This window comes from Hemicordylus capensis, chromosome 5 (genome assembly GCF_027244095.1).
Source record: "Hemicordylus capensis ecotype Gifberg chromosome 5, rHemCap1.1.pri, whole genome shotgun sequence".
Classification (NCBI taxonomy): Eukaryota; Metazoa; Chordata; class Lepidosauria; order Squamata; family Cordylidae; genus Hemicordylus; species Hemicordylus capensis.
In genome coordinates, this window is record NC_069661.1 from 210,007,829 (window position 1) to 210,024,094 (window position 16,266).

At 43.0% G+C, this 16,266-nt stretch overlaps 1 protein-coding gene and 1 long non-coding RNA gene across 13 annotated transcripts in view; one reads left to right on the plus strand and one right to left on the minus strand.

Annotated features, from left to right (window-relative positions):
- Positions 1-12,659, minus strand: part of STRA8 (stimulated by retinoic acid 8) — a 33,522-nt gene extending 20,863 nt beyond the window's left edge. For 2 of the 12 annotated variants that reach the window (XR_008308177.1, XM_053253893.1), the window contains exons 1-5: positions 11,753-11,863; positions 6,278-6,463; positions 2,517-2,592; positions 1,527-1,611; positions 322-486 (exon numbers count right to left, since the gene is read on the minus strand). Coding sequence is in view for 11 of the 12 variants with exons in the window: in XM_053253893.1 (XP_053109868.1) it covers positions 322-486; positions 1,527-1,611; positions 2,517-2,592; positions 6,278-6,463; positions 11,753-11,773 (533 nt within the window). In the remaining variant the exon portion in view is untranslated. The other 10 variants (XM_053253901.1, XM_053253899.1, XM_053253898.1 and 7 more) reach the window with 10 other exon arrangements.
- On the plus strand, positions 11,802-16,260 carry LOC128326666 (uncharacterized). The gene is made up of 3 exons (XR_008308178.1): positions 11,802-11,928; positions 15,334-15,526; positions 16,059-16,260. It is a non-coding gene; the product is annotated as an uncharacterized LOC128326666 (long non-coding RNA).
- The last annotated feature ends 6 nt before the right edge of the window (positions 16,261-16,266 follow it).

Consider the following 16,266-nt stretch of genomic DNA (forward strand, 5'->3'; position numbering starts at 1 on the left):
ATTTCTCCCATCACTGCAACACTGTGAAGGAAGAAGTGATACCCAATGAATGAAGAAATGTTCACACCCCCTGAACATCTCCTGCACTGCAATTATTAGATGCACAGGTACAGGGGCATAGCTAGGGGAGAAGGGGCCATGGCGGCCCCTCCAAGTAAGGGAGATAATGAAGAAAATAGGGAGGAGCGGAGCTGGGGGGCCCCGGGTTCTTTGACCTCATCCGCTCAATTATAGCTACACCCCTGCACAGGTGCCTTCCTTGGGACAGGTACAGTCTATATTACTACCGGTTGGGCTGTTCCAAGGTAAGGAATAACATACTGCTTCATGTACCGTTCAAACTCCATGAGATCAGGAGAAGAGGTATCTGGTGGCTGTGTAAGCCTTAGATTCACATCCTCCTCTGCTGAGTTCTTCTCATATTCTTGAATCACATACCAGACTGTGGTGCCACTTTGACTCACAGCATTTGAAGGAGGCACAACACTAAAAAGCAAAAAGAAAGAAAAAGCACCTAAGTTCATGCCCTAACTTACCATGAATGTATAGACTGGAAGAACAGGCTTTATTCTGGGTAGTTAATCGTCTACAATTTGCCAGGCTACACGAATCACGTGGAGAAGTCTATATTGGCAGAGAAAAGCAAACACAAAAGGAGTTTGGGAATGGAATTTATGCTGAGCTAAATGAGCTGTATTTAAGAATCCATCCAGCTCTGCCTTAATTTTCCTTCTTGCTGTTGTTTCTGCAGCCTGACAGAGGTTGTATTGATAAACAAACAAACAAAGAAATAAAATGAAATTTATTATTACCACTTTTCAACAAAATTTAATTTAAACCACTTTTCAACACACACAAAAGTACTCAAATGTGGTTTACACAGCAAAATAAAATAAAATAGTGGTTCCTGTCCCCAAAGTGTTCACAATCTAAAAACAAAAAGACACAAGAGAGCCACTGGAAAAGACACTGTGCTTGAATAAATAGCTCACTAAATGTAAAAGAACCACCACTTAAGAGGTGCGTCTCAGCCCAGTTAGCAGATGTAGTACATACACACACCTTAAGGCTATGCACATGACCAGTGGGTGGGCAGGCAGGAGAGAAAGACTGTGCCAAACTTACTGTGCCAAACTTACCTTCCCCCGAGGAGATCCATCGTTGCTGGTGGGATGGGCAGACTGTGCTCCCACATGATCCACTTGGAGCAGCACGGATTTCTGGGGGCCGGGACAATGCATCCCAGCCTCCAGATATCCCACAATGCACTGCATGGTGAGCACAGTGCATTGTGGATTCCTCCAAGAGTCAGGCACTCTAGGCACACAACCTCAGAGCACACGCACCGAACCCCGGCACCAGGGCTAAAAGTAGGGTTAGGTGGAAAGGCACCAGATCTTGGAATTGCACACGAGCCGCCTAACCCAGGCTGGGCTGCCCTAGCCTGGGTTAGGCTGCTTGTGACTAGGCTTCTTATGGTACAGGACAATATTGAGCTCAGTATTTCTAGATTGCTGATGCCTCACCTGTGGTGGTTGAAGTACATCTTGACATACTCCTCCTTTACTTCCTCCAAGCTTGATGGATTGCCATCCTCAAGATTTAAAACCTCTGTGGCCAGCAGAAAGAACATCCATCACAAATGGGCAGATTTCAAGACTTGCGCACCATCAGGCCATTTTAAAAAGTGACATGGAGACATTGTTTCAAGCAATGGAGGTATTTTCATCATCATTATTACTGAAATATGTATACCCTGCTTTCCCTCCCAATATGCTCAAAGTAGCTTATGATAAAATAATACTAGTCACAACATAAAACCAATAACATACACTGCTATAATATAAAATTAATTGAACAATTTAACTACAGATTCTTGGAGATGTACATAAGTGGCATGTCAAACAAGTTCTGTGTAGTCGGCAAATCAAATGCCAAGGTTTACGGCCAGTGAGAAATCACAGGAAACTCTCTTTTTCTATGGCCCCTTAACCACCTAAATGTCTCCATGTATTATTTGGCTGTCAATCACATTTTAATCCCCAACCTTTTTCTAATAAACCCAGGCTGGTTTAGCCATGGTTTTCCATTTCTGCCTCACAACTGTGAGTGGTAGGTTAGAGCCGGGAAATAGTGACTTGGCCAAGACAATCTACGACCAAGCTTCACTATGGGGCCTAGGTCTTTCCAATCTAAGTCTATGGATCAAACTACATGTTACATTAAGCCTGTCATTAGCATTGGCTTTTGTTTCAAAAACAGCAGCTGCAGGAGGGGCTGATCTGGACTTGGACCATGCTGGGCAGCTTTCAGCCTTGGCCACACTCCCAACCCAAACTGAAGCCTCCCCTCCTGGCTGCTATTTGGGTTTGCAATGATAATGTCTAGTTCTTTCATAAGGTACAAACCAGTCTGGGCTGATACTAGTTCCATAACTTGGTCATCTGTTTAATGTTTCCCAAAGAGACAAGAAAGAGCCAGGGAAATAGATTTGGATAAGTACTTGTATATTGTACCTTTCATGTTCAGCAAATTTTCCAAAGTTTGTTCCAGCTCTTGGATATAATTCTTAGCCTTACATAAAACCTGACACTAAACAAAAACAGGAAACAAAGTCAATCTTTCCATGTTCTGAAGAGACTAACAATTCAATGTCTTAGGTTTCCTGATCAACGTTTTGCTCCTGGCTTATGATTATTAAATTACATTCATGTACTACTTTTCAACACACACACAAAGTTCTCAAAGCGGTTTACACAGAAAAAAAGAATAAGATGGTTCACTGTCCCCAAAGGGCTCACAGTCTAAAAAGAAGTGCAAGGTAGATACCCACAACAGCCACTGGATAGATACTGTGCTGGAGTTGGTTAGGGCTGTTTGCTCTTTTCTCTCCCCATGCTAAATATAAGAAAATCACCAGTTTAAAAGATGACTCTTTGCCCAGTTAGTGGGGGGTCAGATCCATCTATCCAATATCCATTTAGAGCCTCCAAATGTATTAATGTATGGAAAGAAAAGGACTCAAGAAGGGAGCAAAGAAAAGTTATGATTCTTTCCAGTCAAAAATAGAATTTTTTTCATCCAAGTTTATAAATTTACTTTGATAATTCATTATGACCATCAGAACATATATAACAACAAAGCATGATAGGTTTACAGTTTTTCCTGTGACACTCTATGGATCCAAAAGCTGGACTTTGAAGAAGAAAGACAGAAAAAGTATTGACGCATTCAAAATTTGGTGCTGGAGAAGACTTTTGAGGATACCATGGACAGCCAGGAATACAAAGAAAAGGATCATAGAACACATCAATCCAAAATTTTCACTTGAGGCACAAATGACCAGGCTCAAACTATCATACTTTGGACACATTATGTGAAGACCCAGCTCCCTTGAGAAGTCCATAATGCTGGGGAAAATTGAAGGAAAGAGACGAAGAGGACGACCAGCAGCAAGGTGGATGGACTCGATTACAACAGCAATGAATGCTACTGAGAGACCTTAAAGGCCAAGTTGAAGACAGATCATCCTGGAGAAAATCTATCTATGTAGTCGCTAAGACTCGACACCGATTTGATGGCACTTAATCCTGTGATAGTTTGGAGGTCTGAAAATGTCAAACACCCTGAACAGTGTCTTTTCATCAGATACAAGCAGAATTCATCAGTGAGAGAGATACATTTTGTTTGTTGCATGGTTAGTGAACTATCCACACAGTAATAGGACTAACCGAGCTTGACATAAGGAACAGCAACAGCCTAAAAAAGCACATTGCCTCTTGAGAAGCAAAGGACGTGCCCCATGTTGCAAATAGTGCACACTGTGAGAATGATGTGAGGAGAACATGTCTATCTATCACCCCAAAGGTTTAAATTCATTTATATTTATTCCCACTCTTCAGTGAACCTGGGAACGGCTATTCTGTGAGGAAGGCCAGAGATTCCTAACAGAGAAGTCTCGGCACCCACACCAACCACAATTCCTGGGATTGTTCAGGGGAAGCCACAGCAGTAAAACTGCTACCAAACTGATATGCATTTGTAATCTAGATATCCCCTAACTTGTATCTCTGAGACAGCATCATGGTGATCTGGCGATGCCCCCTTCTACATCACAAACAATAGACCAACACATATAGCCAACAACAACAACAACAAAAAGCTACTCACAACATAGAATAGTGATCTTCACTATAATTCAAGCAGGGGCCACTTGGGCAAAGCACTTTCAACGTGAGAGTCATTTCCCATTGTGCTGACCTCCACACAGTCCTGCATTTTCTCAGTGCTGGGAGGGTCCTCTCAGGAGAAGCCCTCTCTTGGGGAAAGCACTGGGAGGGGTTACGTTTCCCAGCGCTCTATACAGATCTTCCAAGATGGTATAAGATACTAAAAGGGCTCCATTTCCCTAAAAAGAAGCCCCAGAGTGCTGGAACAAGTGCAGCACTGCATGGTGAGAATGGTTGTCTCCAAAGGGTGCTGAGGGACTGTGCAGATTATTCAGCTTTGGCCGGAGCTTCACACAGACCCAATAAACAACTAGTCAGGGGGCCACCACTTGCCCCTGGGCCTTGCAGTGAAGAACACTAATGTAGGATAATGCAATGTGGAGATTCCCCCCGCCCCCTTGCAACTTCAGGTGCAATTCATAAAACTGGAGCTTGAGATCAATTGTATTCTCATTACATTCATGAGAACCTAGGCCTGTGATTTCTTTTCCTGGCATCCTTTCTGACCCTTTATCAGCTGTACAATGTGCAGAAAATCAACAGATGATGAGGTGAGTCTCACAATCAGTAAGGCTCACCTCTAGGGGGTTTGCGGGGAGTGTGGGCTTAGCCCACTCTCACCGCAGACAAGCAGGAAAGCAGCCCTGGTTGGCCGAATTGGCCACCCACATGACTACCGGCTCCGTCACGGAGCTGGGGGGATCGGGGGCCATGCAGCCCCCGGAAGTTCCAGGATGCCCCATGCAAGTGTGTGGGGCATCCTGGAGATACCCCCAGGGTTGGGAGGCTTGTTTCAGCCTCCCAGCGGGGGTCTCCTTGTGTGTTGGCACGGTGCAGAGCCACTCCGCAGCAACACACGATCCAAAAGATGGGGTTAGCGGAACGCTGGCTCCGCTAACCTCGGCTAAGGGGAGGAGGAATTTGGAGGGTTTGCTGCTATGAGGCTCCCATGGCAACACATGATTCACCAAAAGCGGGCTAGGCAGATTGTGAGAACCTCCTCGATGTCTTGCAATATCGCTGTATCTCCGTGCCAGGGAAAATGCCATCTGCTGCTTTCTTTTTTGCAATGCAGCTGTTAAAAGCACAAGAGCCTTGTCAGAAAGAAGGTGAATCTGGAACGATTCCTGTTTCTTCATTATGTATGCCTTTATGACAAAGATGAAACAGGTTGACTTTCTGCTGCTAATAGGGCTACCTACATTCAGGATTCAGTCAAACTCCACTTGTACAAGTGAACAGCTTTAATAAGGCTCTGCATCTGAACGTGGTTTTACAAACACTCTTTGAAATAAGCATTATTATGCCCAGACTGCAAACCATGGCCTTATGGAGAATTGAAGTGATGTCCTAAAGCAAGTCAGCAGCAAAGCCAAGGACTGATATTCTTTGATATGATGTTCTTTGAAGAACATATCAGACTTTATTGCCAATTCAGAGCTATTTATTTTATTGATGATGCTAAATTTTGCCTACATCTCTTAAAAATTAGTACACACTGGAATTAGCATCATACTAGTTCCAGTGTGTACAAATTCCAACACATTTGGAATGTGTTGGCATTTGGAATGAACATTTGGAAATACAGCCTACTTGGTACTCAAAAATGTATGTCAAAGATGTAGTTGAAGCTCAAAGATTTCCCTGAACTGCTTTCAGAATACTGCAATTATTAAGAGATTTAAAACCTTTTACAGGCAAGGTAGGATACGATACAAGTCAGAAACCCACAATTCTATGCCTGGTAACATGTCCCTATTTCACCATTCACCTGAATGGGAAAATAGGGACATGTTGGCAGGTATGCAGTTCTGATATCTGAAGTTCCCTCCTATCAAAAAGAAAGAAAGAAAGAAAGAAAGAAAGAAAGAAAGAAAGAAAGAAAGAAAGAAAAACATTTTTACAAATGGAAACTATTTAGAATATTTCAAGGCAAAATGAAAGGCATATACACAACTTTAAGTACTTTTGACTGTTATAGTAATCATATAATAACAATGCTTAGCAATTATCAGTTCATGTGTGCTGATACAGACTGATTTCTGTACCTTGGATGCAGAATTATTTTTCTGAGAATATACACTTTCTCGTAAGTTGTTGAAGAGTCCTGCCAATGTAGCTCTGTGCCGTGCCTGTGACAAGCGTCTTTTGCCCACTCGTGGCTCCAGATCCTGTAGATGTGTAGTCAGTCTGGCATATGGGGTGCTGCAGTTTCCAGATGTCTCCATCAAAAGCTGTGAGAAAAGGCCATTCCATCAAGCAGGGTTACTTAAGGAACAATTATTATGAGCAGCGAGTGCTACAACAAATAAAAAATAAAAAGCAACTAAATTGCTTTTTATTTAAAAAATAAAAAGCAACTGAACTGCCCAGAGATGAAAGTTTGGGTGGTATAGAAGTTTAATATAAATGAATGAATGAATGAATAAAATTAGTTCCTAAAGAAACATAGCATCCACTTCTGCTCTTTGTTAACATTCATTATCACTTTGTGCTACAATGATCAGAAACTAATTTTAGGCTATTTAGAAGAAACACATAATTGGCCATAAAGGGAAAATACAGGGTTCTTGTACTATGATGGGCACAATCCAGCCAAAGTCAAAGACTTTGAAGTTCCACCCACTGATTGCAATGGAGAGACTGAAGTCTGTGCTCAATTTCCCATTGAAATCAGGGAGACTTACAGGAGCTTAACTTTGGCTAGATCGTGCCCCACTAGCTTTTTCTTCTGTCCCCTCTACTTGTCCCTCCTTGTGGCTGAAATGCCCAGCATTTTAGTGCCCAGGCCCCAGCATTAAAGCAGTGGCCCTTGAAGTGTTGAGGAAGCCAACAAATCTGCTGCCCCAACTGACCGCCATGGCATTCCATGTATCTGCTGCTCCAATGAACAGCTGTAGCCACAGTTGTGTACTATGAATGAACACATGTGTGCACCCAAGGCCATTGGGAACAACAGAGAAAGGTGCAGAGGGCAAAGGAGATAGATAAAGAAACAACACAGCGGATCTGATGCCACTTATGGTCTGCCTATATTAAGGAATAAAGATCTAGATGTTTCTAGAGCCGAGACAGAACACGGCTGTATAAATATGGGGTTGCATGGTATTAGAGGCCTCCTTGGGAGGCTTTGTTATGGGAAGGCTAGAAAAGATCGTGCCTTTCCCCACTTCTTTATCAACCAGTGTGCTATGGCCAAAGATGGCATTAGGAAAAAAGGTTATTTCTGATTTCGTAATAATTAAAAGTCAACTGTAATGACAGGAGAAATAACCACAATAGATGGAACATTCAGGAACAGAAGTGCGCCTTTTAAGGTTGTAAACATCGACCCACATTGCAGAAATATAGGCATGAACCAACAGAGTGCTCTGGACAGGTTGGCAAAAGTGGTCAGTCTTTCCCATGACTCAGGACTAGCAGCAAGTTTTCCCTGAGATGGGGCTGCTACAAGACAATGACTAAGCAAGAGATTAGGAGTGCCACATGATCAGAAAAACCCCTAGCCACACCGGCTGTTGCGTCCTCAATAAAATCTTGATGTGCAGAAATCAACAACTGAAGGTTGACATAAACAAATCGGTGTCTTCGACACCGGCTCTTGTGTCCTCAACAAAATCTTGATGTGCAGAAATCAACAACTGAAGGTTGACATAAACAAATCGTAATGTCTGCAATTAAGCTGCTGTTAAAGACACACCTACAGTGGCCATTTTAAAAGCTGACAATCCTACAGATTTCTCCTAGTCAACTTGGAAAATAGATCAGGCTCTAGAAAGGGGGAAAGCAAGACAAGGCTGGAAATGAGCAGGAGCTTCTATTCTGCTGATATAAAGGGAAAAGGCCAGACCATCATTTTGATATAGTTTGGCCAACCCAGTGACCTCTACCTGCCTGACTGTCAAAACCGTAAAGCTAATCTCAAAGCCAGATACTCACATAATGGGCTGCTCACACCTCGACACCATCAACTACAGTATCCTTTGGGATAGCTTATTTGGAGATCAGGTGCAGTGTGTCTCAGTGGCTCCATTCCTACTTAGAAGGCCACTTCTAGAAAGTGGTGCTGGAAGGCTACTTTTTGATCCTGTGGCATTTATGCTGTGGGGTCTTGCATGGTTCTATCTTGTCCCCCATGCCTTTTAACATCAACATAAAGCTAGCCGATGAGTCAGGTCATGCAGTGATTTGGTATCATCAATATGCTGTTGACATCCAACTCCTGAGTCAGCAGACATGCTAACTTGATGACCGGGGATGGTAATGGTCTGGATGGTGGCTAATAAATTGAAGCCCAACCCAAATAAGATGGAGGTAATGTTGGTTCATCTGGAAGGTAGTAATCAGTCTGTTCCAGATGGGGTTGTCGGATCAGGTTCAGGATTGCAGTATGAGGGTGCTAATGGATCCAGCTCTGCCTCTTTGGCAAATATTGCCTTCTACCTGCCAAGATCTACATTGTGACCTCTCCTAGACAGTAATAGCTTGGTCATAATCATTGCTCTAAAAATCTCCAGATTAGGTTACTGTAATGAGTGATATACAGGGCTGCCTTTGAAGGCTTTTTAAAAACAACAGTGATTTCAAAATACAGCACCAGGTTGCTACTGGACTAGTTGATAAGAATACAACTTGCCAGTACGAAAAGAGCTCTGTTGGCTCCTGGTCTGTTTTCAAGCACAATTCAAAGTGCTGGTAAGGTTACACCAGTGCTTACTTTTATGTCCTATGTGGCCTGGACTCCTACTCCAACCTAAGCCTGTCCATATACCTAAGTCACCTTCAAAGGCTCTTCTCTGGGGACTTTTACACACAGCAGTCTTTGCCGCAAGTTTACAGGGAGGCTTTACTGCAAACTCTATGTTGTCCCCCTCAAAAAACCAGTGTAAATAGTGGATTTTTTTAACCCCGGATATAAATCGGGCAACACTCTTAACGCGCAGTGAAAAATCCGAATTGTATGTAAACTGCTCCCTGATAACTCACAGGGACTTCGGGGTAAATCTGGCTGATATGTGAACGCATCCCTCCATTCCGGAAGAGATGTGAATTAAAGGGCTTTAAAAGCCCTGTGTGAAAAACTTCCAGGTTCCACTACTGTTTCAACTGCTTTCTGAAGTGAGAAGAACTAGATCCAGGCCATAGATAAAGTGGTAAGAAAAGTTTTCCTGGAGGCTTTACACAAGGGGCTTCTACCCCGAATCTGCTTCAGAGAGTGTGTGCGTTCACACACCAGACAAACTTACCCTGAAGTTCCTTCGAGATTCTTGGACCCACTCCACACACAAATCGGGCTTTATGTTGTGAATTCTAGCTAATCTCAACGTATTTCCAGATTTTTAAAATGCTGGTTTTAAGCTACTTTTTCTGAAAACACCAAAGCAAACAGGGAGAGGCACTGACGTAAAATCATTAGTATGAGAAGAGGGATGTTCTCTTTAGAAATGGAGAAATCATTTTTTAGGAAGCTCTCTCTCCCCACCCCATTGGCTAGAAGGAAATCACAGAGCATGCCTCGTGAACTTGTTTCAACACATGACCCAAGAACAGAGGGGAGGGCCTGCTTCTCTCAAGACCGCGAGTGTAGAGGCTTCACTTAACATTTACCCCGAAGCATGAAGCCATGTGCGAATAACTCCCAGCTTAAGCACAATGTGCTGGTATTAGAGCGCAACCAGGACGGAGTGGGGGGAAAGCAACAAATAATTTGACCACACTCCAAGTGGTCAAATTATTGGGTGGGGACAGGATGGGGAGCTGAAAAGGAATAGCTCTCTAAACATTTGTACTGCTTTGTTTTTAGAAAGCTATGGGAATAAATGATTTGGCTACAGTTGATGGGAGAATGGGAGTGAGGTTTGGGGGTTTCATTAAAACCCCTTTACCTTACCTCAATCATTCAAGCACTGAGTCCTACTGCATATAGGCCCAGGCCTCATCCTGTGAGGCCCACTTTCTAGCTCTGCAGCCCCTGACATGACCAACTGTTACTCAACCCTTAGGTTGCAACCCAAACACATTAATTTGGGAGGAAGTCCCATTGAATTCAGATGAATTTACTTCCAAGTAAATATGCTTAGCATAGGGCTGCTTTTTGTGTTCTAAGAGCAGAACAAGTGTCTTGTATACAGAGAAGGCATGCCTTACTGCAGCACAGAGCTACAGTAAGTCTCTCCCACCTTACCAGGCTGCTTGTGTACATCCTAGGACAAATTCAAGCAGAATTTAGGACTGAATTATTGCTTACTGCTCCTCCTTACCTCCCTCTGCTGGCATACATTAATCCTGTAAAATCTTTGTATATGAATAATTAGTACTGACTTCTGAATCTATTAACAGACTTGGCTCAGAACTATTGGTCTTTAGGCGCAGAACAAGGATTTCATATTTCCCCCACTTGACTATTATAGCCATTGTTGTGAATAGAGCCTGCCCTGATGAAACACCTGCAGAGACCATAGTGCCTACTTTATGTAATAATAAATGCAAACCATTATTACATTTTCATTTCAAGTCAGAAACCACACTGGGAATCCTGGCAGTTCTCCAGGTCTGAGCAGAAAGGCTTTTGAATTGTTTGGAACAGACTACGGTAGTATATATTCCTTAATTTGTGCAGAGGTATTGGTGTGGTAGTTCAGAAAAAGTGGCTCACCACACCTTAAAGTTTCCTCACATAACTTTCAATTCTGCTTTCATAGTGACAGATACAGTAGCTGATTGGCCAGTGCTGGGGAAGGCTATTGGACTCACACCCCACCCCAGTATATTCAGTAGTGGTTAGTGTTGGACAGAGACCGGGGAGACTCAAGTTCAAATCCCCATTCAGCCAAGAAACTCACTGAGTAACCCTGCATGAGTAATTTATATCTCAGCCTGACCTACCTCACAGGGTTGTTGTGAGGATAAATATAATTATGCACACCATTCTGGGTTCCTTGGAGGAAGAGTGGGATATTAAGGAAAAGATACATTAAAAAAATACATTTCAAAGCTCTACTGAAAGTGAAATCAACAGAACTTAAACTTCTAAGTAAACAGGTGTTTAGGACTGCAGTGTTTATAAAGTTAAAGAATCACTGGCACTTTGCAAACAAAATAGGGAAAGTTTTGTTTGAGAAACTCACTCCCACCTCTAATTTTAAGTCAAAGACAAAGTTTAAGTCTGTTTCCGTTTTAGAAGGTACCTATGTACCTGTCACAGCTTCTCTCCAGCTATTCCCCAGATTTCCCCCTCTCTTTTTGCAACGACTGTCTCCCTTTTGGCTTACATTTCACCGCCTTTTTCTAAGTGCCTCTCCAAACTCTAGGCTTTCTTAGGAGTGTAAACTCCTCCGCTACTTTATGCTCCCAGTTTCCCCCCACCCCCAGTTTACAGGCTTGGCCCCTGGGTTATGAAGGACAGGATGCACGCTTCTTTGAGGAGTACCCCTCACATCGATGGTGATTTCGAGCACTAGCTAGTCTTCCATCTCACCTTGCACCAAATAACCCACAATGCAACTACCCCGACCCCTGTGTACCTTCCCGCTCGAGCTTGCCATAGCACCAATTTAGCTGCGTATGACAGATGACCAATCAGAACGCAGGAGGCGTCGGTAGTTGCCAATAGGAAAATTCTAGGGTTAGGCAAGAATTCTGGCGGCTGTGCGGCCGGAAAAAGCAACAAAAACGCGGGAAAGAAAAGCGGCGAGAGATGGTGAGACCGAGGGTGAAGGGTGGCAGGGAAATAAGACGGGCACAGGAGGCAGAGATGAGGTGGAGAAGGAAACTGAGGAAGGATGGAAGGGAGAGGGCTCTACAGTTCCCCGAGGAGAAGTTAAAATTCTATGGAAGGCGTAGTGTTTACTTAGCACAGGCAAATATTTGTAGTCTGATTTGCGTTGTTGCGTGCTTTAAACTCATGGCAACGTCTGCATTTCTAAACCTGAGTACATCTTGTATTCACACATGCACATGAGGGGTTTCCTGTGCCTTAGTTATCTGCTTGATATTGGGGCCCGATTTAAATGTGGTGTTGGGTGAGCCAAGTGGACTTACCTATATGGCGTTTCAGGCATTCGGTATTTCGTGTAAACCAGGTCACCTGCGTGCACGTGCACTGCTAGGATGTCAGATATCCGGGTGGGGGGCCATTTGCGCTGGCAAACCTAACAGAGTGGTTGAAATCGCAGTTCCAACGAGACGTCGGGCACATGGCTAGCCAAATAGAGAAGTCTTTTGTGCTCGCCCAATGCCACGTTTATAATGGGCGTGGAAATAAAATGAAGATCAATGTTTATCCATAAATCGTTTAGTGAAGCTCAGTTTTAAAAGCATTACTCCATCTCCATTAAGTGTTGATAGCCAATTTGTCAAGGGAGACATTGGAAGATTTGTAACCCAAACCTATACACAGTGAAGTAACTTTTACTACAGCATCCCTTGATCATAATGTGCATAACGAGGTGTTGCTTTGTAAAGTTAAGACGAACTGTGGGTGGGACCATTGTATAAGTGTGGGGAGGGAGTGGAATGAAGGAGGAGGGCTAAGATTGCCTTTTACCGTGGTGATTCTCTTTATTTAGCAGGGGGAGAGTAACTGGCCCTATCCACCCCCAGCACAGTACTTCCAGTGACTGTTGCTGGTGTGTGTCTTATGTTTCTTTTTAGAATGTGAGCCCTTTGGGGACAGTGAGCCATCTTATTTGTTTTATTTCTCTTTGTAAACCGCCCTGAGCCATTTTCGGAAGGGCGGTATAAAAATTGAAATAATAATAATAATAATAAATAATAGACTGACTACAAACAAAGGCATGACAAGGAACATCTGCAAAAAATACAAGCTACCTGTAGCCAAGAATTGGTGGGACCATCAAATTGAAAAAGTTGAAGAAAATGAAGATGTAAAAATATTATGGGACTTCCGACTACAAACAGACAAACATCTGCCACACAATACTCACACTTCTAGTCTCTCTTTCATATGTAACCAGGGTGGACCCTGCTTAGCTAAGGGGACAAGTCATGCTTGCTGCCACAAGACCAGCTCTCATTCTGAAATAATGATTGATTGATTAAATGCTGTCAAGTCGGTGTCAACTCTTAGCGACCACATAGATAGATTATTTCCAGGATGCTCTGTCTTCAACTTGGTCTTTTAGGACTCTCAGGGCTACATTCATTGCTGTCGTAATCTAGTCCATCCACTTTGCTGCTGGTCATCCTCTTCTTCTCTTTCCTTCAACTTTTCCCAGCATAATGGACTTCTCAAGGGAGCTGGATCTTTGTATGATGTGTCCAATGTATGGTAGTAATGTAATCAATTTGATTTCTGTGTACTCCATCTGGTGATGCCCATGTGTATAGGTACGGCTTCGGTTGTTTGAAGAATGTGTTAGCAATGAAGAGATCATTGGATTGGCAGAAATTAATAAGTCATTCTCCTGCTTCATTTCTGTTTCTTAAGCCATACAGTCTGACTGTGTTTTCCTCCTTACCATTTCCAGCTTTGGCATTTCAGTCTCCAACCACCAGCATTACATCTTGCTTGCATGTTCTGTCAATTTTCAGACTGAACTTGAGCATAAACTCATCAACTTCCTCCTCTTCTGCATCACTCGTTGGGGCATAGACTTGAAAAAGCTGTCATGTTAAAGGGTTGTCCATGGAATCTAACTGATATTAGTTGGTCACTGACCGCATTGCACTCAAGTACTGACATTGCTATATTCTTCCTGACTTTGAAAGCAACACCGTTCCTTCTTTGTTTTTCGTGTCCTGAGTAGTAAAATGGTATGATTTTCTGACTGAAAGTGTCCAATACCAGTCCATTTTAATTCACTGATGCCTAAGATGTCAGTCTGTAGTAGATTCGTTTCATCTTTCACTATGTCGAGCTTTCCCATATTTGTGCTTCTTACGTTCCACATTCCCATTGTAATTCTGTCTTTGCAGCGTCAGATTTTCTTTTCCCGCATGGCAACAGCAGCAGCTAGACGTCCAAAGGGCTTTAACCTAACCACATCATAAACACCATCAATCCTCAGCTCTTCCTCAGTAGCATGTTGAGTACCATCCAACCTGAGGGGCCCATCATCTGGTACTACATCAACAATCATTCTGTCTTGTCTATCCATGTGGTTTTCTTGGTAAAATACAGGAGTGGTTTACCATGCTTTCCTCCACACAGTATGGAATGATGCCTTTGTCGTCACTAAACTGACCGTCCTTCCTATATCGCTGCTGCCCAATATAGATGCCTGCTTGCTTTAGCTGGGCAGCTGGGATGACCTTTGTGCCTTGGGTGACCCTATTGGGAGTTTTCTTCCTGGTGTACTTCGCTCATCCCCACACCCTGCCATGATGAGGCAGCAAGGCAGGACTTGTGGGGGGAATAATAATAAATAAAAATGTGCTTAGTTGAGACTACAAATGCTAGCAAATATCCTTGGCTTTGTATGTTGTTCTGTGTAAGTTAGACTATGCCTTGTCTCAAAAAGAGTTGTTCTATAATTGCATTGCCAGAACTATGTTATGTACAGCTCCTTGTACATTGTTGATACAAACCAAGGGCTGAGGAATATATTATAGAAATGTAATACAATTTAACATATACAAATAAAGCAGTTTATACGTACTCTTAATAAATAAATAATAAATTAATAATTTATTGGTAATGATGGTGTATGCTTCATTTATATTAAATAAGAGAAACATATACAAAAATGTCTAGTGCAGCAATTGTCTGCATAAACTGATGACTACCATTTCCTGTTATGCTAATTCAAGGAGGCCTTGAGATGTTTGTATTTCCTGTTTTTTCTAGTTTAAAATTCTGGATTCAGCTTTGTTATTAGACAAGCATTGATACCGACCTCAGAAACACCTCTTCTGTTATGTTCAGCATCTGTACAAACTGTGTACAGTGAATGTACATCCAGATATGTACACACATACAACAGTACACTTTCTGTGTCTGTCCTGCATTTCAGGGGGCTTGTACCCAAGTTCACTTTTAGAATGAATGCACATGTGAGCCCTATCCAGACTTTCTTTCTTTCTTTCTTTCTTTCTTTCTTTATTTATTTATTTATTTACATTTCTATCCCGCTCTTTCTCCAAGGAGCCCACAGCGATGTACTACATACTTGAGTTTATTCTCACAACAACCATTGTGAGAGAGAAATGACTGGCCCAGAGTCACCCAGCTAGTATGACTGAATGGGGATTTGAATTCGGGTCTCCCCGGTCCTAGTCCAGCACTCTAACCACCACACCACGCTGGATCAACTGTATGTACAGGTGTCTGTACACAGGTATGTGTTTTTGTGTGAATGAATGTATCTGTGATGATTTTTAAAGTAAACCTGGGTACAGGTCCCTCCAGTGCATGATACAGATAGGAAATGTACTCTGTGTTTAACATAATGTGTGAATCGCTGTACATGTGTACTGATCTGCGCCTGTGTACACTGTACACTTGTCATGCAAGCGTTGAACATAATGTGTGAACAGGGCTATGGTCATTCATGCAAAAAATAGTTCAGTGGCAGCGCATCAGCTTTGCATGCAGGACCAATCCCTGTCAGGTTGGGCTGGGGAAGACCTGTTGTCTGAAATCCTGGAGAGCCTGTTGCCTGTCAGAGCTAGATGGACCAATAAAGTAGCTTCCCATGAACCCCTCCCCCTCATGCATGACTGAACAGGTCTAGAGACAAGGGGATACACAACAAACTTGAGATATGTAATGAAATGTTGCATGCATATAGTCGCGTAAAAACAACAGTCTTCTCTTGTCACACTTTAAAGACTAACGCATTTATTTTAGCATATTTTTTCTTGGACTAGAGCCCACTTGGTCAGTTGCAGCAGATGACTGTTGGATGGAGACAGTCGCTTGTGTCGTCACATGCCGCGGAAGAACAAGTTGGGACTTGCCAGGCTGGGTCTCAGTGACACTCCTGGCACAGCATGGCACGGAAGAGGCATGAAAGGAGGACCACTGCTGGCGAAGCAGGCGGGCGCCTGTGTCCATTTGATATTGTTTGCAGGCAAG